General features: G+C 48.2%; 1 protein-coding gene across 4 annotated transcripts in view; it reads left to right on the forward strand.

Annotated features, from left to right (window-relative positions):
• Positions 1 to 7752: 7752 nt before the first annotated feature.
• Positions 7753 to 24026, forward strand: part of SPMAP2L (sperm microtubule associated protein 2 like) — a 31216-nt gene continuing 14942 nt past the window's right edge. The window contains exons 1-6 of one of the 4 annotated variants that reach the window (XM_083593749.1): positions 7753 to 7776; positions 8281 to 8517; positions 12080 to 12144; positions 14274 to 14333; positions 17619 to 17744; positions 21877 to 22014. In XM_083593749.1, coding sequence (XP_083449875.1) covers positions 7768 to 7776; positions 8281 to 8517; positions 12080 to 12144; positions 14274 to 14333; positions 17619 to 17744; positions 21877 to 22014 — 635 coding nt within the window. In that variant the 5' untranslated portion in view covers positions 7753 to 7767. Of the gene's footprint in view, positions 7777 to 8280; positions 8665 to 10453; positions 10485 to 12079; positions 12145 to 14273; positions 14334 to 17618; positions 17745 to 21876; positions 22015 to 24026 lie in introns of those variants that run through there. The other 3 variants (XM_083593750.1, XM_083593752.1, XM_083593751.1) reach the window with 3 other exon arrangements.

Below are 24026 nucleotides of genomic sequence, written 5' to 3' on the forward strand. Positions count from 1 at the left end.
TTTTGCTGTCTTGGCTTAATTAACATTGTTGTGGTGTTTGCCATGCCCCTTCTGATTACCTGTGGTTCCCCTTCTCCACTAAGATGAGAGGGAGAGGTGTGCCCTCAAAAGTTAGGGGGAGATTATTGGTATGACTTTTGCACCAGTTGGTGGATCTTGGAGTTCTAGTTGAGGGGGGAAATCCCACAAACCTGAAGTCTGCCCATTCATGGAGTGCAATATATGATCATTACGTTACTTTTACTGGTAACCAACAGGGTTGTTCTTATTCAATCACAAGCAGAAAACACTGGTCCAGATTCTTCAGTGCCACATTTCTCTGTAAACATAGGTAAAGGTAAAGGGACCCCTGACAATTAGGTCCAGTCGTGACCGACTCTGGGGTTGCTGCGCTCATCTCGCTTTATTGGCTGAGGGAGCCTGCGTACAGCTTCCGGGTCATGTGGCCAGCATGACTAAGCTGCTTCTGGCGGACCAGAGCAGCGCACGGAAACGCCGTTTACCTTCCCGCCGGAGCGGTACCTATTTATCTACTTGCACTTTGACGTGCTTTCAAACTGCTAGGTTGGCAGGAGCAGGGACTGAGCAACGGGAGCTCGCCTCGTCGCAGGGATTTGAACCGCCAACCTTCTGATCGGCAAGTCCTAGGCTCTGTGGTTTAACCCAGAGCGCCACCTGCGTCCCTTCTGTAAACATAACTGCCATCAAAAGTTTGTGAGCTCACAGGCCTCTGTAAGACAGGGTGGTTTTTGGTTATTGGTTTTTTTAGTGGTGATCAGTGTTGTATTCTTTGAACTCACTAAAACGTACATCCACTTGCCTAAGGTGTCCCCTGCAGTATGTAGAAGCCATTGCCTTATTTTTGGGTAGCCCCATTTTGCTTCCAAACTGATAGGCACCCAGCCACCTGAGTTAGATGGTGTTGTTGAACTGTCAAATAAAATGTTACAGTATACTCTCCCTCCTACAAGGTGCTCCTATTTAGAGTTCCAGGCCATTTCCTCAAGAGCATTCCTACATGCACACACCATTTCTCCCTTTCCCAGCTGTTACTGCACATTCTGCAACTACCCTAAATCAGTATTTTTGGTTAACCGCTACCCTTAGGTGTTTTTTTGTTTTATTAAAATACGTTTGCTGTTCCTGCAAACTTCAAGTTTACCCTGAACATGCTGATACCTCCCTCTTGTTTCTCTCTGCCTCCTTGTTGACTCCAATCCTGTCAACATTCATCACCTGCGTTTGCTGTCAAGTTTCCTCAGTTTTTGATGGAATGGAGATGACAGATTTGTATCACTACATGTGTTAATCATCTTATCAGTGCTGTGTCAGCATATTAATTCCCACTGCAATTATATATTTTTATGTAATTACCACTACCTCTCTTTTTTGCATTTTGTTTCCCTCTGACCTGCTTATTTTTTGCCCAACCCCTTCACAACTATGTGTGTGTATATGCCTGTCAATTTAGGATTACATTTCATGCATATGATGTTCTGGACTCCATTCCACAACAGCTTATGCCGTAATAAATTCCATAGCCTTCAAGGTACCACAAGACCATTTATTGTTCTTGTCTCCAGTATCCTATCTCGTCCCCTATGACCCCATCTGTACTATATCTGATCACTTTAAACTGTTGTGGCTTCCCCCACAAAATCTTGGGCAATGTGGGTTGTTAAGGGTGCTGAGAGTTTGTTAGGAGACTCCCATTTCCCTCAGAGAGCTACAGTTGCCGGAGCAGTTTAGCAGTCAATCTCTCTTCCTAGGAAACTGGGAATTATAACTCTTTGCGAGGAACAGGGGCCTCCTAGCAACTCTTAAAAAGTAGAGACATCACCTTGCCAACAAAGGTCCGTATAGTAAAAGCTATGGTTTTCCCAGTAGTGATGTATGGAAGTGAAACCTGGACCATAAAGAAGGCTGATCGCCGAAGAATTGATGCTTTTGAATTATGGTGCTGGAGGAGACTCTTGAGAGTCCCATGGACTGCAAGAAGATCAAACCTCTCCATTCTGAAGGAAATCAGCCCTGAGTGCTCACTGGAAGGACAGATCGTGAAGCTGAGGCTCCAAGACTTTGGCCACCTCATGAGAAGAGAAGACTCCCTGGAAAAGACCCTGATGTTGGGAAATATGGAGGGCACAAGGAGAAGAGGACGGCAGAGGACGAGATGGTTGGACAGTGTTCTCGAAGCTACCAGCATGAGTTTGACCAAACTGCGGGAGGCAGTGGAAGACAGGAGTGCCTGGCGTGCTCTGGTCCATGGAGTCACGAAGAGTCGGACATGACTAAACAACAACAACAAGCAACTCTCAGCCGACTTGGCACACAGTACTTCCCAGAACTCTTTGGAGGGGAAGCCATGGCAGTTTAAGTGGTATGAAAGTGTTTTAAATGTCTAGTGCATACGGGGCCTATTTATATGGCTATTTATACACTCTCATTTACTCAGCATCCAGTGTGGCCCCCCCCCCCCCCACTGTTTCGGGAAGGATCAGAAAACATCCATCAACTCCTTTATAATATTCAACACAAAGTCATGTAATAGCAGCAGCACACAGTTGCAGACGAAATAGGAAATGGGGAGGGCTTTATAGAGATACCATTGGAGGGCAAAGATGGCAACGTTACTTAGCCAGCTGATTCACCCGTCTCTCCTGACTCATTTGAACCGGTTCCTGTCTCCTTGGGCGCAGCCCACCAGCACCTTTTCTGTTCTTGAGCAGCTTGCATTTATTTCAATGAAACACGTGACGGAGACAACGCTGGTGCGGCCTTTGCCAAAGCAGTACCAGTTGTAGCCCAAAACACCTGGTGGGTACCCAAGTTGCGAAAAGCTGCCCTTGTGGATTATACCGATTGTTTCCTCCCAGAACTTGGGAGCAAAATCCAAGGCGTAGGGGTCATTGAAACTGAATTGAAAGCCTGCACGGGGTGGAGAAAAATCTCTTATTTAATAAAGCCCAAAAGCTATACAGTGGTACCTCGGGTTAAGTACTTAATTCATTCCGGAGGTCCGTTCTTAGCCTGAAACTGTTCTTAACCTGAAGCACCATTTTAGCTAATGGGGCCTCCTGCTGCCGCCGCGCCGCTGGAGCACGATTTCTGTTCTCATCCTGAAGCAAAGTTCTTAACCCGAGGTACTATTTCTGGGTTAGCGGAGTCTGTAACCTGAAGCGTGTGTAACCTGAAGTGTATGTAACCCGAGGTACTACTATAATGTCAGGGAAAAGGGTCCAGCCTAGTGTTTCTCCTCTCATACCACTTTTATGTGCAGGAAGATTTATCCACGAGGAAGGAAGCATTCCCACACGCACCTTCATATTAACATACATGCAAGCAACACTACAGTTCACAATAATTTAGTCGATTTCAAATCAAGAGCATCTTCCACCCAGTATCCTGCTTGTGCTCAAACCTTCAACATAGCATGCAAATCCAGCTAGCCAAAAGCAATGCTATGCACAAGGTCAACATTTGTCCCCAGTTGGACCAGGCTGAGCAACGTTGCTACTGGGGGGGGGAGGGTAGAGCAGTAATGGCTCTAGTTTTTTGGGGGGGGGCATTTAGCAAGATGACCTTAGTTGGTGAAGAGGGGGCTCTTCCTGCTTGCTTGCCCTTTCGCCCTGGGCCCAACCCCCAGCTGCCAAGGGGTCAGTTTCCATTGCAACATCTCTGCTTCGAAGAACACGTGAACAGGGAGTGGGAGCAAGGAGGAGGGGCAAGGTCAGGAGACCCTGGTGGTCTACCGTGTCTGATGCTGACCCTTGAAGCAAGCATCATATTCACTCAAAAGTTAATAGGTGCTGACATGCTGTGCAAGAAACTTGCCCTCCCAATATGGTTACAGTTGGCCGGATTTAGGTTTGATGAGACCCTAAGCTACTGAAGGTAAAGGTAAAGGGACCCCTGACCGTTAGGTCCAGTCGTGAACGACTCTGGGGTTGCGGCACTCATCTCGCTTTATTGGCCGAGGGAGCCAGTGTACAGCTTCCAGGTCATGTGGCCAGCATGACTAAGTCGCTTCTGGCGAACCAGAGCAGCGCACGGAAACACCGTTTACCTTCCTGCCGGAGCGGTACCTATTTATCTACTTGCACTTTGACGTGCTTTCGAACTCCTAGGTTGGCAGGAGCAGGGACTGAGCAACGGGAGCTCACCCCGTGGTGGGGATTCGAACCGCCAACCTTCTGATCGGCAAGTCCTAGGCTCTGTGGTTTAACCCACAGCGCCACCCGCATCCCACTACTGAAGGTAATGGGGCCCTTTATGTGTCCAGCTGTCCTTTGTCAACAACAAATTGTCGCTGTTTTTTGTATTGAATATATGCTATATGGTCATTTATGGACTGAATAGGTATCTGTGCTGTGCAATGCCAGGTCAATGATTCATAAGACCACTGCCATCCATGACTTGATCATGGATGGAGGACTTGACCTGGCATGTGTGACAGAGACTTGGTTGGATGAAGCAGATGGGCCTGTCCTTGCCGCTGCTTGTCCACCAGGTTTCTCTTACGCACAGCAACCCAGGTCATGTGGGCGGGGAGGGGGGGTTGCAGTGATTTTTAGGAAGTCATTAGTTTGCACCAGGCGTCCTATTGGGAAGACCCAGTTTTCCGAGTGCATGTTCTGGAAGTTGGGCAATAGGGGCAGTACAGGATTCCTTTTGGTGTACCGACCTCCTCGCTGCACCAAGGATTCCCTGCCCGAGCTGCTTCAGGTTGTGGCGAATCTTCTCCTGGAGACACCTAGCTTGGTTGTCCTAGGGGATTTTAACATCCATGCCGACACGACCTTACAAGGGGCCGCTCGGGACTTCATGGAAAGCATGGCCTCCATGGGGCTGTCCCTGAATAAGTCTGGCCCAACCCATAGCCGCGGACATGCCTTGGACCTGGTGTTTACCTCTATGGATGTTGGTGATCTGACACTAAGTAAAAGCGAAACGAAAGAAGTGCCATGGTCAGATCACTTCCTGGTGCAACTGGACTTCTCTGCGACCCATCCCCTCTGCAGGGAGGTGGGACCGATTCGGATGGTCCGCCCCCGCCACTTAATGGATCCAAATGGTTTCCAGAGAGTGGTAGGGGATGCTTTATCCCATGTTGATGGCCTTTCAGCTGATTCCCTGGTGGCCCACTGGAATGTGGAGTTAACCAGGGCTATTGACTGTTTGGCTCCAAAGCGCCCTCTCCGATTGCATGGAGCCCGGAGAGCCCCGTGGTTTTCCACGGATCTGAGGGCAATGAAACAATCGTTGAGACGGCTAGAGCGCCGGTGGCGGATAACTCATTCCGAATCTGACCAGACACAGGTTAGAGCTCAACGTCGAGCCTACCAAGTGGCGATAGCGACGGCGAAGACGACTTTCTTTGCCGCCTCTATTGCATCTGCAGAAAACAGCAGCAGGAGACTTTTTCAGGTGGTTCACAATTTAGCGGAACCACCTGCGACATTGGGGCCCAGTACGGGCCACATGATCTCCTGCAATGATTTTGCAAAGTTTTTTGCAGATAAAATTGCTCAGATTCGGGAAGAAGTAGACTCCACCGTGGGAGCAGGGCCAGGGCGGGAGAGTGCTAGAGTCCTGTCTAGTCAAGTTGTGTGGGATCAATTCCAATCTGTTACCTCCGAGGATGTGCACAGGTTGCTTGGACGAGTGAAGCCAACCACCTGTCTCCTGGATCCTTGCCCATCCTGGCTTATAAAAGCTAGCCGGGAAGGACTGGGCGATGGGCTTCGTGGGGTGGTGAATGCTTCCCTCCGTGAGGGAGCCTTCCCAGACCCGCTGAAAGAGGTGGTTATTAAACCGCTTCTTAAAAACCATCTTTAGATGCGGCCACGATGGCCAATTATCGCCCAGTCTCAAATCTCCCATTCTTGGGCAAGGTGATTGAGCGAGTGGTTGCTGAACAACTCCAGGCACGCCTGGAAGAAGCGGACCATTTGGATCCCTTCCAGTCGGGATTCAGGCCTCATCATGGGACTGAAACTGCCTTGGTCACACTGGTTGATGATCTCCAGCGGGCTAGGGACAAAGGTGAGAGCTGTTTCCTAGTTCTGCTGGATCTCTCAGCGGCGTTTGATACCATCGACCATAACATCCTTCTGGACCGTCTTGAGGGGCTGGGAGCTGGGGGCACTGTCATACAGTGGTTCCGCTCCTTCCTCCTGGGCCGTGTTCAGAAAGTGGTGGTGGGGGATGAGTGTTCAGACCCCTGGGCTCTCACTTGTGGGGTGCCTCAGGGTTCTGTCCTCTCCCCCATGCTTTTCAACATTTACATGCAGCCACTGGGAGAGATCATCAGGAGGTTTGGGCTGGGTGTTCATCAGTATGCGGATGATACCCAGCTCTACCTCTCTTTTAAATCAGAACCAGTGAAGGCGGTGAAGGTCCTGTGTGAGTGTCTGGAAGTGGTTGGAGGATGGATGGCGGCTAACAGATTGAGGTTGAATCCTGACAAGACAGAAGTACTGTTTTTGGGGGACAGGAGGCGGGCAGGTGTGGAGGATTCCCTGGTCCTGAATGGGGTAAGGACCAGGTGCGCAACCTGGGAGTCATTTTGGACTCACAGCTGTCCATGGAGGCACAGGTCAAATCTGTATCCAGGGCAGCTGTTTACCAATTCCATCTGGTACGTAGGCTGAGACCCTATCTGCCTGCAGACTGTCTCGCCAGAGTGGTACATGCTCTGGTTATCTCCCGCTTGGACTACTGCAATGCGCTCTACGTGGGGCTACCTTTGAAGGTGACCCGGAAACTACAACTAATCCAGAATGCGGCAGCTAGACTGGTGACTGGGAGCGGCCGCCGAGACCATATAACACCGGTCTTGAAAGGCCTACATTGGCTCCCAGTACGTTTCCGAGCACAATTCAAAGTGTTGGTGCTGACCTTTAAAGCCCTAAACGGCCTCGGTCCAGAATATCTGAAGGAGCGTCTCCTCCCCCATCGTTCAGCCCGGACACTGAGGTCCAGCTCCGAGGGCCTTCTGGCGGTTCCCTCACTGCGAGAGGCCAAGTTACAGGGAACCAGGCAGAAGGCCTTCTCGGTAGTGGCGCCCGCCCTGTGGAACGCCCTCCCATCAGATGTCAAAGCGATAAACATCTACCTGACATTCAGAAGACATCTGGGAAGTTTTTAACTGGGAAGTTCAGGGAAGTTTTTAATATGTGACATTTTAGTGTATCTTTCATCTTTGTTGGAAGCCGCCTAGAGTGGCTGGGGAAACCCAGCCAGATGGGCGGGGTACAAATAAATTATTATTATTATTGTTGTTGTTGTTGTTGTTGTTATTATTATTACTAAAGCCATTTGTCCATGCAGAATGTAGGCACCCTATAGAAATGAGCAAACCAGTGATATTTTATGGAGCAGGCTAGCAGGTGGGGCCAATTACTTGCACCACAGGAGCCTACACAACACAAAACACTGTTGCTGTGTGTAGGTTTTATTTGTTTTTTATCTTATATTTTGGAAATGTACATCCAGTTTTTTTCCCCTTTAAATTTTTTGGGAGCCCCCAAGAGAGTGGGGCCCTAAGCTACCACTTGTTTAGCTTATAGTAAATCCGGGCACTGGTTACAGTACGTGTTTTAAGTTGAAGGCAAGTCCTGCTCACTTCAGTGAGGCTTCCTTGGGAGGTTTTTAAGGAGAGGTTGGATGGCCATCTGTCATGGATGCTTTAGCTGAGATTCCTGTATGGCACGGGGTTGGACTAGATGATCATCAGGGTCCCTTTCCAACTCTTTTTCTGATTCTATGTGTAAGGTCATAACTTTTATATGCCTGTTGTCTTTGTCCATGGAGTTTTCTTGGCAGGGATACTGGAGTGGCTTGCCGGTATGGAAGTGAGAGCTGGACCATAAAGAAGGCTGATCGCCGAAGAATTGATGCTTTTGAATTATGGTGCTGGAGGAGACTCTTGAGAGTCCCATGGACTGCAAGAAGATCAAACCTCTCCATTCTGAAGGAAATCAGCCCTGAGCGCTCACTGGAAGGACAGATCCTGAAGCTGAGGTTCCAATACTTTGGCCACCTCATGAGAAGAGAAGACTCCCTGGAAAAGACCCTGATGTTGGGAAAGATGGAGGGCACAAGGAGAAGGGGACGACGACAGAGGACGAGATGGTTGGATAGTGTTCTTGAAGCTACCAGCATGAGTTTGACCAAACTGCGGGAGGCAGTGGAAGACAGGAGTGCCTGGCGTGCTCTGGTCCATGGGGTCATGAAGAAGCGGAAACGACTAAATGACTAAACAACAACATTTGTAAGGTAATCAGAGAAGATAAAGCAGTCGGAGCGCCCTCTGGGGGCTGGCTAAGCGCATGGCGGCCAGTGCAGAAGGCCCCGCGGGAGCGAGGGCTAGAAGCGCGTGAGTCGCTGGTTACCCGGGCAACCGAAACAAACAGGGGCGCGCCGGCAGAGCGCGTGCGTGTCTTTTCTCTCTTTTTTGCAGCGGGGAGATCTAGAAGAGGCGCCTTCAGTGCAGGATGGTGCAGGCAGAGGAAGGTGCGTGAAAAGAAGACTCTGCAGAGCCACAGTTCCTTCCGGGAGAAAATTCTGGCACCTGTAGGAGTTTGCCTCTGCGCATATGCAGAGTGCATATCCTCTCTTAAGAGAGCAACGTTGTTGTTTGAAAAAAACGGCTTAAAGGGGGTGTGTTTTGTGAGCATTTGCAGAGCGCGCTCTGTTTCCAACTTTCTCAGCCAATCGCTCGGAGCAGGAGCAGAAAGCTCCCTTCTCTTTTTGAAAAAAAATTTCTTTTTTATCGGAAGGAAAGAAGAAGAGTACAACGGAAACAATATGGGAATGAAAGAGACCACCCCTATTGCAAAGTGGTCTTCCCCGCAGAAGGCCATCTGGTGTCCAGCAAACCTGGCTTCTGTAAACCTGCAGTTATAGGGGGAAAGTGGGGCGCTAGCAGGCTGGTGTTTGTAGAGGAGGGAATGAGATACTTTCCCCTTTCTTTCCACATCTGCCCAGGATGCTACTGAGAGAGAGAGCCAGGGTAGTGGCCAGATACAAAAGAGGACAATGTCCTTGTAATACTTGTGCAGAAGTAATAATAATAATAATAAGGTGCAAGTCAGGGACGCAGGTGGCGCTGTGGGTTAAACCACAGAGCCTAGGACTTGCCGATCAGAAGGTCAGCGGTTCGAATCCCCATGACAGGGTGAGCTCCCGTTGCTCGGTCCCTGCTCCTGCCCACCTAGCAGTTTGAAAGCACGTCAAAGTGCAAGTAGATAAATAGGTACCACTCCGGCGGGAAGGTAAACGGCGTTTCCGTGCGCTGCTCTGGTTCGCCAGAAGCGGCTTAGTCATGCTGGCCACATGACCCGGAAGCTGTACGCCGACTCCCTCAGCCAATAAAGCGAGATGAGCGCCGCAACCCCAGAGTCGGTCACGACTGGACCTAATGGTCAGGGGTCCCTTTACCTTTAAGGTGCAAGTCAGGCAATCCAAATCCTGTCCCATGAAAGTTGTCACTTCTCATTGTATAGAATTTCTAAAATAAAAACAGCAGCCTCATCCCAGTATACCTGAAGGAGCACCTCCACCCCTTCACTTAGCCCAGACACTGAGGTGTACCTTCGATGGTCTTCTGGCAGTTCCCTCACTGCAAAATGTGAAGTTACAGGGAACCAGGCAGAGGGCCTTCTTGGTAGTGGCGCCTGCCCTGTGGAACGCCCTCCCTTCAGATGTCAAGGAGATGAAGAACTGCATAACTTTTAAAAGACATCTGAGAGCAACCCTGTATTGTGAAGTTTTTAATGTGTGATGTTTTGTTATATTTATTATGGGTTATTGGGTTGTTGTATTCATTTTGATTATATATTTTGTGGTTTTGTGTTCTGGTTTTGTTCTGTGAGCCGCCCTGAGACGTCCGGGTATAGGGTGGTATATAAATTCAATAAATAAATAATAAATAGTAATAATATATATGCTGTAAGTCGCCCAGAGCGGCTGGAGAAACCCAGCCAGATGAGCAGGGTATAAGTAATAAAATTATTATTATTCTTTTATTTATATGCTCCCTATCTGACTGGGTTGCCCCAGCCACTCTGGGCAGCCCCCAACAGAATATTAAAAACACAATAAAGCATCAAACATTAAAAACCTCCTGATTTCAGCCGGTGTAGGTGTATCTGGGGCAGTGTGTGAATTCAAAAGGTAGAATTACATTCTGACAGTGTACCCTAGTTCTCATTCCGATACCCTGATATTCAAGGGAGATCCTGGGTTGCCAGCAGTTGCAACACACAAAATGCCAAAGCCATCGCTTTGCTGGAACAAAGTAACCTTTAATTAGGTGGAAAAACTCCTTGTTAGTTAAAAGTCAGTGCACAGGGAGCATTTGTTCTGTATGTAATTGCCGGTAATTTGAGGTTTGAGTGCACAGGTTGCAGACGTTAAAACCCACCTGCTCTTTCTGCTTCCTTTGCAGTTTCTCTCCCTGGTTTTCAATCAGGTGAAAGGTAAGAGAGAACTTCCAGGGCCTCTGTGGTTATTTGCTCCAAATTCTGTAACCATCGCTCACTTTCTCCTTGACTGCAGCTTCTTAGACAAGCTTTCTGCTGAGTGTGATTTTAATTGTTGCTTGGGACATGCATTTTACAATATCGGGCCTGCAAATTATTTCAGCAACACTAGAAAACAAAAATGAGAGGAGGGCAGAACTCACGCATTATAACCCCACCTGTAACTTCTACATATTAATGACGTTGGGCAAAGTATATGAATAATGATTTCACTTTTTTTCTTTCCCAACAAAATCTTACTTGGTGCCTGTTATTAGGAATATATTGTTGAGCCCTCCCGATCCACTGTTGCACCAGCCACAAAACTTGTGGCACCTTAAAGAGTTTTAAAGCATTTATTTACATTTGTATCCCATCTCTCCTCCATAGAGCTGAAAGCAGAGTATGTGGTTCTCTTTTCCCATTTTATTCTCAGCACAATCTGAAGGGAACAGTAGGCTGAGTAGACACAAAGTCACTCAGCTCTCTTCGTGGCTGAGGGGGTCTTCCCAGTCCTATTATTCTGTGCTAATCTGTGTTTATAAGAGACGCGGGTGGCGCTGTGGGTTAAACCACAGCCTAGGACTTGCCGATCAGAAGGTCGGCGGTTCGAATCCCCGCGACAGGTGAGCTTCCATTGCTCGGTCCCTGCTCCTGCCAATGTAGCAGTTCGAAAGCACGTCAAAGTGCAAGTAGATAAATGGGTACCGCTCCGGCGGGAAGGTAAATGGCATTTCCATGCGCTGCTCTGGTTCACCAGAAGCGGCTTAGTCATGCTGGCCACATGACCCGGAAGCTGTACGCCGGCTCCCTCGGCCAGTAAAGCGAGATGAGCGCCACAACCCCAGAGTCGTCCGCGACTGGACCTAATGGTCAGGGGTCCCTTTACCCTTTACCTTTAATCTGTGTTTATCTCTCCTGTAGCAGCCGATTGTCCATGGAGGTGGGAGGAGGGACAAAGGCAGGTGATGATACTGGCTATGATACTAGATTTTCATTGGGGTGTAGTCCTGGGGAAGAATGCATATGACAAATAGCAAATAAACCCGGGAGGGCTTCTTGTATCAAGCAAGATTTGGGTGTGTCGGAATTCTCCTGTCAAAGTAATTATTTGGCAGTATGTTTAGGTTTGGTTCTTTTCTAATGCACTCCCTCCCCATTTACACTGGCCCACATAAGAAAACATGAACGTCTGCAGATAAATTCAGTGGGGCTCACTCCCGGTTTAGTAGGCGTATTGCAGCTTTACTTTCTCTATTATGTATGTCAGGCTGATAGCTCAGTTGGAACTGTAGCTGTCAACTTTTCCCTTTTCTTGCAAGGAATCCTATTCGGAATAAGGGAATTTCCCTTAAAAAAGGGAAAAGTTGACAGCTATGGTCGGAACAGTTTGAGACTCTTCGTCTGAGGCTTGTGCCGTCTTGCAGGGTGCTGGGCCTCCTCGAACCCACAACCCTACAATTCTGTGATTCTATACTCCTTAGTAACATTCTAGGACTGCCTGTGAACCTGAGCCCAGGCACAAAAACTGCTTTTTATCTTTCAATTTCTAGGTGTTGGATTGTACAGCAATGATGGAAGCAAACCTGGAAGCAAATCAGGAAGGAATAGGAAAAAGGTATCTGTTTACATACAGAGTTTTGGAGCTACCTTGGTCAGTTTCGTGGTTCTAGATTACGCCAGTCTGTCATTACTAGCACGTCAACAATCTGTGCTGGGATCGCCACACAGTTTCTGCCTGACTGGGCTATGTACAGCCAAATAACTGGCTAGAGGGCGGCCAGCAAAATAGGAGCCTGGTCACCTGCAAATCCTTTGAAGAAAGTTGACTGTAGGAAGGGTATTTAAAAAAAAAAAATTGTCGGGATCTGTCAGAGATAGAACCACAGAACTTATCCATAGCTGGGTCTTAGTCTCTAGTTGGGGCTGCCTGTACTTTTGCCTTGTGTGCTTGTTGTTGTTGTTGTTTAGTCGTTTAGTCGTGTCCGATTCTTCGTGACCCCATGGACCAGAGCACGCCAGGCACTCCTGTCTTCCACCGCCTCCCGCAGTTTGGTCAAACTCATGCTGGTAGCTTCCAGAACACTGTCCAACCATCTCGTCCTCTGTCGTCCCCTTCTCCTTGTGCTCTCCATCTTTCCCAACATCAGGGTCTTTTCCAGGGAGTCTTCTCTTCTCATGAGGTGACCAAAGTACTGGAGCCTCAGCTTCAGGATCTGTCCTTCCAGTGAGCACTCAGGGCTGATTTCCTTCAGAATGGAGAAGTTTGATCTTCTTGCAGTCCATGGGACTCTCAAGAGTCTCCTCCAGCACCATAATTCAAAAGCATCAATTCTTCGGCGATCAGCTTGCCTTGTGTGCTACAGATGTGCAATATCAGCCTCTGTGATTGATAGACGGTCTCAATTACAAGGAAATCCTAGATCCTTGATCTCCCCACCTTGCCAGGTCAACAGCTACTCTCAGCAAGACGGTGGGATGGAGAACACCCCACCCACACCAGGTCTGGCCCCTGACTGCGCTGTACTTAACTTCCCTGCCTTTTTAACAAACTGCTGAAAAGGGAGGGGACGCAGAGCTTTCTCATTTTCTCTTCCTCTCTTGGTATTTACTCTCCTGCCCCTGTCTGTCAAGAAAACATCATCATAAGCCCTGCTTGGTTGGGAGGCTGTTTGCCTATAAAAAGTGCCTTGGCTTGTCCTGGCTTGAAGAAAAGGCCTATCACCTCAGGTGCAAAGGTGTCTCTCAATGAAGCCTTTGCCTAGGAGCAAGTTTTGTACATGACGGAATGACTTTGGAGTTCAAATGTAATTAGCTAAGTCCATTATCGGGTGGTTGGGGTTTTTTTTTTGCATCAAATCAACATAATAACCTGTCATCTTCTTGTCAGTTTTCTGTAAGCGTTCTCAAGGCAGAGCAGTAGGAACAGGGAAGTAGGAATACAGGAACCCCAAGACTCCAGCCTCCTTCTGGAAATGCAAATAATAAAAATAAAACAGAATAAGCTCTTTGACTGGAATTCTAATAAGGACATTTTGCATAGACTGTCTGGTGTTCTGATCCCAAACATTTGCACTGGTATAATAGGCTTGCAGGTGGGTGGCGCTGTGGTCTAAACCACTGAGCCTCTTGGGCTTGCTGATCAGAAGGTCGGCGGTTCGAATCCCCACAATGGGGTGAGCTCCCGTTGCTCGGTCCCAGCTCCTGTCAACTTAGCAGTTTGAAAGCACGCCAAAAAGTGCAAGTAGATAAATAGGTACTGCTCCGGCGGGAAGGTAAATGGCGTTTCCGTGCACTGCTCTGGTTTCGGTGTTCTGTTGCACCAGAAGCGGCTTAGTTATGCTGGTCACATGACCTGGAAAAACTGTCTGCAGACAAACACCAGCTCCCTCGCCTGTAAAGCAAGATGAGCGCCGGAAGCCCAGAGTCGTCCGTGACTGGACTTAACTGTCAGGGGTCCTTTACCTTTTTTTAATATGCTTGCAGTCTTGCTTGCCTGGGTGGAGGTCTCTGTGTGTGGAAATGCCTGGTTTTTGCCTGGTTAGAATGTGGGAAATTACAAAGGTAAGAGTCACATCGTTCACCACACCGACTTTGGTTTCTGGCCACACTCGCCATGTGGTGTCCCAGAAAGGGAATGCGGAAAAGAAAGGTTTCTTATCCCTGGCAGGGAACTTACACTTTATGCACAGTGGTTTTATCCACCTATGTGTTTCTTGTTTGTTTTGCAACTGTACAAGTTTTCAGTTCCAGGTTGGAAGAGCTTGCAAAACCGAAGGAGATCAAAGATGTGTGGAACTTTTTCCGGTAAGATTGTGTGGCTTCATAGAGGATGTGAATCACAATAAGAATTATTCGCATTTGGCACCTTAACGTGCTCATTGTCATAGGCCTCATCCGCATTATGCATTTAAAGTGGTTTCATACCACTTTTATTCCCTCAAGCAATTCTGGGAACTGTGGTTTGGCCTCACAGAACTACAATTCCCAGAGTCCCCTGGGAAGAGGGATTGAGCATTAAGACTTGTTCTTCAAAGTGAGGGGAATGTGAGGAGAATATGGTTCTCCTAACATCTCTCAGCACTCTTAAGAAACCAGTTCCCAGGATTCTTTGGGGGAAGCCATGACGGTTGAAAGTGGTATGATAGTGCTTTAAATGTATAGTGCAGATGGAGCCTTAGCTGTCACAATTATCTTATGACAGACTTGCGCTAAAGACCCATATTATCATCTCCATATTTTACATCATTAGCGATTGATAGCAAGTACAGGCTTGTGGAGTAGAGGTCCCAAATATTTTTCTTTCTGTATATTCTGGATGGGTAATGAACTTTGGAGAAAATTAGATTGGACGAGGTGATCTTGTTTATTGGGTAGAATATTATTATTATTACATGATCTAGAAATAATTTGGGGGGAGGCAATTGAAGGAGAATCAAACTGATTTGGACCAGGATGTGTTGAGAATTGAATTGGAGGGTAAATGAATTGATTGGGTGATTTGGAGTAGGGTGCAAATTAATTGAATAATTTATATGGGCTGATTTGAAAGGCAAAATAGCCTGCCTCCTGTGACATTTAAAACCTAAATCTGCATTTATACTTATTTATTTATTACATCAATATCCCGCCTTTCTCCTTCATGGAACTGAAAGTGCGAGGATGCTGCCTCCTGGACCTTCAAACTGTGCCCTTGACGGGAATTTTTAACAGTTATATAGCCTGGTGTATTATGGGTAGCTCAAAAAACATCAGAAGATGGATCACGGGTTATTTGAAAAGATATTTAGTGGTCCTTTTGACTATATTTGAAAGTGCTGGTCACCATGGTTTCAACATTTCGGCATTTTGCTTTGGAGTGACTCTACCTTTATTGGTGCATTTCAAGCTCACTTCGGTTGGATTGCTCCAAAGTAAATACAGTGGTGTAGGGATGTGGGTGGCGCTGTGGGTTAAACCACAGAGCCTAGGACTTGCCGATCAGAAGGTCAGCGGTTCGAATCCCTGCGATGGGGTGAGCTCCCGTTGCTCGGTCCCAGCTCCTGCCAACCTAGCAGTTCGAAAGCACGTCAAAGTGCAAGTAGATAAATAGGTACCACTCTGGCGGGAAGGTAAACGGCATTTCCATGCGCTGCTCTGGTTCGCCAGAAGCGGCTTAGTCATGCCGGCCACATGACCCAGAAGCTGTACGCCGGCTCCCTTGGCCAATAAAACGAGATGAACGCCGCAACCCTAGAGTCGGCCACGACTGGACCTAATGGTCAGGGGTCCCTTTACCTTTACCTTTATATACTGCATATTCCATGCCTTTGACTTCCTCCCTAGATTCCTGTTTAGGGCAAGAAATATTAGCTACAAGTGAAAGTGTGCATATAGCACAAGTGTTGTTATATCAATATATACTGGACCTAATGGTCAGGGGTCCCTTTACCTTTAAGTACAGTGGTACCTCAGGTTACAGACGCTTCAGGTTACAGACTCCGCTAACCCAGAAATAGTACCTCGGGTTAATAACTTTACCTCAGGATAAGAACAGAAATCGCGCGGCAGCAGCGGGAGGCCCCATTAGCTAAAGTGGTACCTCAGGTTAAGAACAGTTTCAGGTTAAGAACGGACCTCCAGAACGAATTAAGTTCTTAACCCGAGGTACCACTGTACACTGAGAACATAAGAACAGCCCTGCTAGGCCCAGTCAAAGCATCTTGTTCTCACAGTGGCCAACCAGATGTCTATGAGAAACCCACAACTTGGACTCGAGCACAACAGTACCCTGCCCGGTTGTGATTCTCAGGAACTGGTGACCTCCCAAGGAATACAGGGTTTAGGAGCGGGATACTTGAAAAGCAGTGTCCCAATGCCATGTCTTATCTGAGACAGTGACCAGGCTTAGAATTTCCTGTTTGTCTGACTCCATCATTGTTGACATTTTTGCACCTTCTGGCTGTGAGCACAAGGCACTGAGGCCTGAATTCTATTTCTGCCTTTTTCCCTTGAAATAATTTTTGGCTTTACTTAAAAAAAAATTGATTTTCTTTTTAAATAGTACAGTGGTACCTCAGGTTACATACATTTCAGGTGACATACGCTTCAGGTTACAGACTCCGCTAACCCAGAAATAGTGCTTCAGCTTAAGAACTTTGCTTCAGGATGAGAACAGAAATTGTGCTCTGGCGGCGCAGTGGCAGTGGGAGGCCCCATTAGCTAAAATGGTGCTTCAGGTTAAGAACAGTTTCAGGTTAAGAACGGACCTCGGGAACGAATTAAGTACTTACCGTATTTTTCGCCCCATAGGACGCACCGGCCCATAGGACGCACATAGTTTTTTGGGGGGGAATAAAGAAAAAAAATTTTATTTCCCCCCCAGGTGCCCGAGCTTTCCCTGACCCCAGCCCCCAGAACAGGCTGCTATCCGCAAGCCGTGGGAGAGCTGCGCGAAGTCGCGCAGCTCTCCCACGGCTAGCGTAGAGCTGTGCGAAGCCCGAAGCTTGGGGCGTGCTGAGCTCAGCGTGCCCCAAGCTTCTGGGTGCCGGCAAGCTCTCCGCTAGCTGTGGGAGAGCTGCGTCTCCCACGGCTAGCGGATAGCTTCCTGAAGCCTGGAGAGCGAGAGGGGTCGGTGCGCACCGACCCCCCTCGCTCTCCAGGCTTCAGCGAAAGCCTGCATTTGCCCCATAGGACGTACACACATTTCCCCTTCATTTTTGGAGGGGAAAAAGTGCGTCCTATAGGGCGAAAAATACGGTAACCCAACGTACCACTGTATTGCTTTTATTTCTTGCTCTTAGCTGTCTCAAATATATTGTAAGGTGGACAGAAAGTGTGGGATATATGTATAAATTAATGGTAGCCAGCCAAATTGGTGAACCACAGCCATCAGATGAATGACCTCCCGTTGTAAAATCACTGTTAATCAGTTTGCCCCCAGAAAGCCACAGATCTTTATAGATGATTTTGGGTGAGAACAACTATAACAGCATACGTGTTTGTGAGTGATTTGCGTAATATAAGAATAGATGCTTAATTACATAACCTATGGTTGTGTGCAGGAGTTTCTAACCATGGTTTGAGTGGCACTTTTGTTTTTATTCGCAACAGTAAGTTAGTCTGGGGAAACCAAGATACGATATGGCCCCTTTCCTCACGTGCTCTGATGTGTCGGCCAACTTCAAGAGTCTTAGGCCTGGCAAAACCCAAGAAACTAGATGCAAATCTCCCGCGCAGGTTTGTCATTCTTACTTTCCCTTATTTAAAAGCGTACAGGAGCTGAGTGGGTTCAGGCCAAAATCAAGGACTGTACTTCTGATTCCCTGCGGAGCTTTGGATTTGTGCTTCCTCAACAGCAGCTTCCCATTCTGTTTATGGCAAGCCTCTTTTGAAACCAAGCGGAAAGGTTTGGGAGGAATAATATATAATAATCATAATCATAATAATTTATTATTTATACCCCGCCCACCTGGCTGGGTTTCCTCAGCCACTCTGGGCAGCTCCCAACCGAATATTAAAAACACAATACAGAATTAAACATTAAAAGCTTCCCTAAACATAGGTGCCTTCAGATGTCTTTTAAAAGTAAGATAGTTGCTTATTGCCTTGACATCTGATGGGAGGGTGTTCCACAGGGCAGGCGCCACTACCGAGAAGGCCCTCTGCCTGGTTCCCTGTAACCTCACTTCTCACAGTGAGGGCATCACCAGAAGTCCCTCGGAGCTGGACCTCAGTGGAAGGGTGGGATTTGAATTTGTTGTTGTTGTTGTTGTTGTTGTTGTTGTTGTTATTCCTTGCTATATGGCATGTTAGACTGCTCATCAAAGAAGAAAAGTTACGTATACGTTTAAGGCAGATGTGGGGAAACTTGGGACCACCGCTGAACTACAAGTCCCATCTGCCCCAGCAAACATAGTCAATGGCCAGGGATGATGGGAATTGTAGTTCAGCACCGTCTGGAGCACACACGATTTAATGGCTTCCATTTGGGACAGTGCATACTTTGAAATGCATCTGTGATGCTGCGAGACAAGGAGGCTGCTGTATCTCCTGCCGCTTATTCCCTGTGCTGAGGCCTTCTCTCTTCTCCAGCACCCACTGTGACAAGCAGGACTCTAGGTGTGCCACATGGCAGATGGTGTGGGAGACAGACAATACGCTGTGGGTGTCAATATGCCTTTGAGCCGATGCCGACAACTGGGCTCCATATCTGGATCTGCCCCGACCGGGCTAGGCGACTGGAGCACTTCCAGAGACCTTCCAATCCTGGAAATCAAGTCTAAGTGCCCTGGACCCACAACTGTCCATTGTGAGTACCAAACTCAGCAGAGTATGAACAGCACGGAAGAAAGCTGTGAAGTGTTAAGTTGTGGGTGAACATATCAGACGATACAGCGATTCTTCAAACAGCTCTTGTTTATTCACAGGCCAGGACAGAACAGAACTGAAGGGTTCAGTCAGCCTGCTTATATAGAGCTCCAGTACAACGTAACTGTAACAACTTTCTAAAACTATTCAATCACTGAACGTCACTTTCGATCCCTTATTTGCATAACTATCTACAGTATCCCCCTGCTGGCCCAGGGTGAGAACTTCAGTACATAACATGAAGCATAACTTCTTTTATTTCTAATAGCTACTGCAAACTAAAAACTAAAGAGCTACTGGCTTGCATGAGTGTTACAGCTCTCACTCAGCCATCTATTCTCTACATAGATAACACTCAGACTCCCCACAGAGTCAGGCAGGAGCGGAAGAAGTGAAGAGCGGTTTCCGCCCCCTCCTTTCTGAAAACATCAGGAGATTCTTGCAATGGGAGGGGGTGGAAATATCAACAGTGGGGAGATGGGTAGCAGAAAGCCACAGCAGCTGGCAACCCACACCACACCGCTGGCAATAAGTGGTGCTGCTGTTTTTGGTGTTGCTTCTGAGCTTGGATACGGTGCTCCAAGACTGTACCTGCTGTGGCGAAGGAAGCCGCTTGGGCACCTGGGGCGAACTGCCCATAGGGGTGAAGCGAGGGTGGGTGCACTGTGGGGCCTCCAGAGTCTGCCTGCCTCCTCCCATTCAGCCGCCCTACAGCTGTGGGGGGAGGCAGCGGGCGGACTGTTTGGGCAGCACGGAGCCTGCATGCACCTACGCCACTGCCTCTCTCCCAGGAAAGATGTGTGGCTCGGGCGTGCTGCAGGCCCCGCAGTGAGTGTCGCCCAGCATTTTGTCACCCCCCTCAGTGGTGACACCCAGGGCGGCCCGCACCCACCACAACCCCCTTCCTCCGCCCCTGCATACCTGTATCAGAGAAGTGAGGTTACAGGGAACCAGACAGAGGGCCTTCTCAGTAGTGGTGCCAGCCCTGTGGAACACCCTCCCTTCAGATGTGAAGGAAATAAGCAGCTATCTTATCTTTAAAAGACATCTTAGGGAGGTTTTTAATATTTAATGCTGTATTGTTTTTAACACTAGATTGGAAGCTGCCCAGAGTGGCTGGGGAAACTCAGACAGATGGGTGGGGTATAAATAATAAATTATTATTATTATTATTATTATTGTTGTTGTTGTTGTTGTTGTTGTTGTTGTTGTTGTTGTTGTTGTTAAAACTGTCTTCATGGCAATGTCCTCTTGCCAGTGCCTTAGAATTCCCAGGATTCTTTGGGGGAAGTCCTAACAGTGATATAACCCTCCCAATATATATTTTGCAATGAAGACTTGCCCAAAATTGGCCACTGCTTTCCCCAAGTGTTGGCCTCCTATTAATATCACCTTCTGGCGCTGCAAAGGTGCCTCTCTAGGTGAAGTGAAGAAAGTCCAGCGTGAATTATTATTCACAGCGTAAATAATAATAAGGGCATTCAATATTAATTTTGGTTCTCCGTCAACAACTGGCAGGCAGAAGGGAGAGATCGTGAAAAGGGTGTCGCCATTATTCTCGGTTGCCAAGAGATCTGACTCACCAAGCAAGCAGCTGTTTGTGCTGGAATTGCAGGATGTTTTAATTTGAATTCCAGGCCCAACATTGGGGCACTTTTGACTGCCAGCTCCTCAGGCACAGTGGAACAATTCATGGAATGATTTAAGCACAGTCTATATAGTGCTGTGGGTTAAACAACGGAGCCTAGGGCTTGCTGATCAGGAGGTCGGTGGTTTGAATCCCCGCAACGGGGTGAACTCCTGTTGTTCAGTCCCTGCTCCTGCCAACCTAGCAGTTCAAAAGCACGTCAAAGTGCAAGTAGATAAATAGGTACCGCTCTGGTGGGAAGGTAAACGGCGTTTCTGTGCGCTGCTCTGGTTCGCCAGGAGCGGCTTAGTCCTGCTGGCCACATGACCCGGAAGCTGTACACTGGCTACCTCGGCTAGTAAAGCAAGATGAGCGCTGCAACCCCAGAGTCGACCGCGACTGGACTTAACGGTCAGGGGTCCCTTTACCTTTATATAGTGCATATTCCATGCCTTTGACTTGCCCCCTAGATTCCTGTTTGGGGCAAGAAATATCAGCTACAAGTGAATGTGTGCATATAGCACTAGTGTTGTCATATCAATGACAATGTGTGTGTGTATTGCCTTTCAGAGGGATACAGAAGTAGTGCGGAATACGCTGATGGCACAGAATTCAGCTTCCTAATAATCTCACTCCCCCCCCCCCAATAAAATTTTCAATGCGTAGGACAGTGATGGGGAACCTGTTCCATTCCGGAGGTTGCAAAGTAAGGGTTATGGGGAGTTTGCAGGCAGGCACAGACCATACAATACCTGTTTGGATGAAATGACAAATAATGGGTTGCTGCAAACCAGAACTGGAGTTAGGAAATCACTGCAATGAGAGGAGGAAGGAGAATGAGGGAACACAGAAGTCCAAGGTCTCTTGTGGCTTCTTAATACAGTGCCAGCCAGTTTGGCACTATATTTGAGCAGAGGTCCCTAGAAAAGCAGCCTTTAATAAATTGCCACGATTCCCTTTTAAGAGGTTGTGTGTCTTTAATACATCTGTATTAAACTTGGATATTCTTTTAAATCAATACACTTTTTTTAAAAAGTGGAATTTTGTTTGTTTGTTAAAATAACCATTTAAACTCTCCCCCCCCCCAAAAATTTATTTTTTAAAAAATCTACAATGATGGAATGGAGAAGGCTAGCCTAGAACCCTTCTCTTTCTGGATGGTGCAGTTGTTCATATTAATCATATGAAGAAGCCCTGGGCTCCTTTGGGGGGAGAGGGGAAGTGGGATATAAATATAATAAAGAAATAAAATAAAGAAACCACGACGTAGAACCAGGATGAATAAAATAAGGTGGAACTCACACTTTTGACTTGCTGTTTGAATTAATGCCAAGCTCTGCCTCACCTCCACTGACGCCTTGCGGTTTTTCCAAGGTCCATCCATTTGTATAGTTGCGGCCGTTCGTCTGAGATCTGGCACCGCCCTCCTGGATTATATTCTATAATCCCGAGCCAACGGATATTACACCTAGCAGAACCTAGAAGATGCTCAGAAACGTACCTGAAACAAAGGTGAGAGACTCGTGCTGCCAGCTGTGTTGATTGCTGGGCTGCGTGTAGGTTTCCAACACAGAACTTATAGAGGATCAGCTTTCCAAGGGAGGGTGAACGGTTTTCTTAAAGTGTGTGCTGAGATTCGAAAACAAAGCCAATTCGCACTCCCCGCCACAGAAATGTGGGGGTTGCCTTCAGGATGGTGTGGTCCCACAACACACCTGCAGAGTGTTTGGGAGGGAACCATGTTGCAGAGGCCATTGATCTGGTTCTTCCTCACATGAATTGCAGACTTCTTCCCAGGCAGACAGTATTTACATGGGAGGAAACTATATACCGTATTTTTCGCTGTATAGGACGCACCCGACCACCGGACGCACCTTGTTTTAGAGGGGGAGAACAAGAAAAAAAATTCTCCCCCTCTCTGCTCAGCGCTCCCTGAGCTTGTGGGGCTGGCGGTGGGGGGAAGCACCAGCCTCAAAGACCAGGTCGGGGAGCAGCGCAAAGGCTGTTCGCAGCCTTCCCACTGCCCCCCCGAGCTTGTGGGGCTGGCGCTGGGGGGAAGCGCCGTCAGCCTCAAAGATCCCTGAAGCCTTCGGAGCACAGCGTAAGTTCCCACTGCGCTCTGCAGGCTTCCGGTTCCTTTTGCTGAAGCCAGGAGAGTCTTGCTCTCCCAGCTTCAGCAAAAGGAACCTGAAGCCTCCGGAACACAGCAGGAACTCGCGCTGTGCTCCGGAGGCTTCAGGCGGCTATCCCTGAAGCCTGGAGAGCGAGAGGGGTCGGTGCGCACTGACCCCTCTCGCTCTCCAGGCTTCAGCGAAAGCAACGCGAAAGGAGCGCTCCCTCTGCACTTCGGAGGCTTCGCGTTGCTATTGCTGAAGCCAAGGAGCCTGCATTTGCTACATAGAACACACACACATTTCCCCTTAATTTTGGGAGGGGGAAAAATGCGTCCTATAGAGCGAAAAATACGGTAAATGTCCCATTTACACCACAGTAGTAGCTGCCATAATGTCCGTGGAAGATTGATCTGTGCCTGAAGAGCTAGTCTTCCTAGCTGTTCTAACTTGCCATCAGTTCCCAGGCATCAGAAGCCCATATGCACAGCCTTCATAGCACCTCAAGAGCTGCAGCTCTCAAAGAAAACAACGTGTGTCTGAAAATGGGTAGAGGAAGGGCTATATTTTCACTGATCCCGACTTACGGTATGTTGACATTAGCTGCTCATCTCTCTCTGCTGCATTTCAAACTGCAGTAGTTCATCATCATCATCATAATTTATTATTTGTATTATCTGTATATTTTATAATAATTTATTATTTGTACCCCGCCCATTTGGCTGGGTTTCCCCAGCCACTCTGGGCGGCTTCCACAGAGACCAAAAATGCACTAAGATGTCACACGTTAAAAACTTCCCTGAACAGGGCTGCCTTAAGATGTCTTCTGAATGTCAGGTAGTTGTTTATCTCTTTGACATCTGATGGGAGGGCGTTCCACAGGGCGGGTGCCACTACTGAAAAGGCCCTCTGCCTGGTTCCCTGTAGCTTTGCTTCTCGCAATGAGGGAACCACCAGAAGGCCCTCGGCACTGGACCTCAGTGTCCAGGCAGAACGATGGGAGTGGAGACACTCCTTCAGGTATTCTGGGCTGAGGCCGTTTAGGGCTTTAAAGGTCAACACCAACACTTTGAATTGTGCTCGGAAACGTACTGGGAGCCAATGTAGGTCTTTCAAGACCGGTGTTATTTGGTTTAGTGTTGTTCACATCAGAGAAAGGGCGAGGATGCAGCGGCAGAACTAGCCGATTGGGCACCTGGGGTGGCGCGCATGCCCTGCAACCAAGGGCAGGGCCAGCTGCCCGCAGGGTGGGGTGAGCCGGGGCAGGATGCTCTGCGGGGTCTCTGAGGAGTCTGCCTACCTCCTCCCACTTGGCTGCCCTACAGCTAAGGGGGAGGCGGTGGGCGGACTGTTTGGGGCAGCGCAGAGCCTGCGGGTGCCCAAACCACCGCGTCAATCCCAGGAGAGACATGT

The sequence above is a fragment of the Podarcis filfolensis genome (genome assembly GCF_964270895.1).
Source record: "Podarcis filfolensis genome assembly, chromosome: 17".
Taxonomy (NCBI): Eukaryota; Metazoa; Chordata; class Lepidosauria; order Squamata; family Lacertidae; genus Podarcis; species Podarcis filfolensis.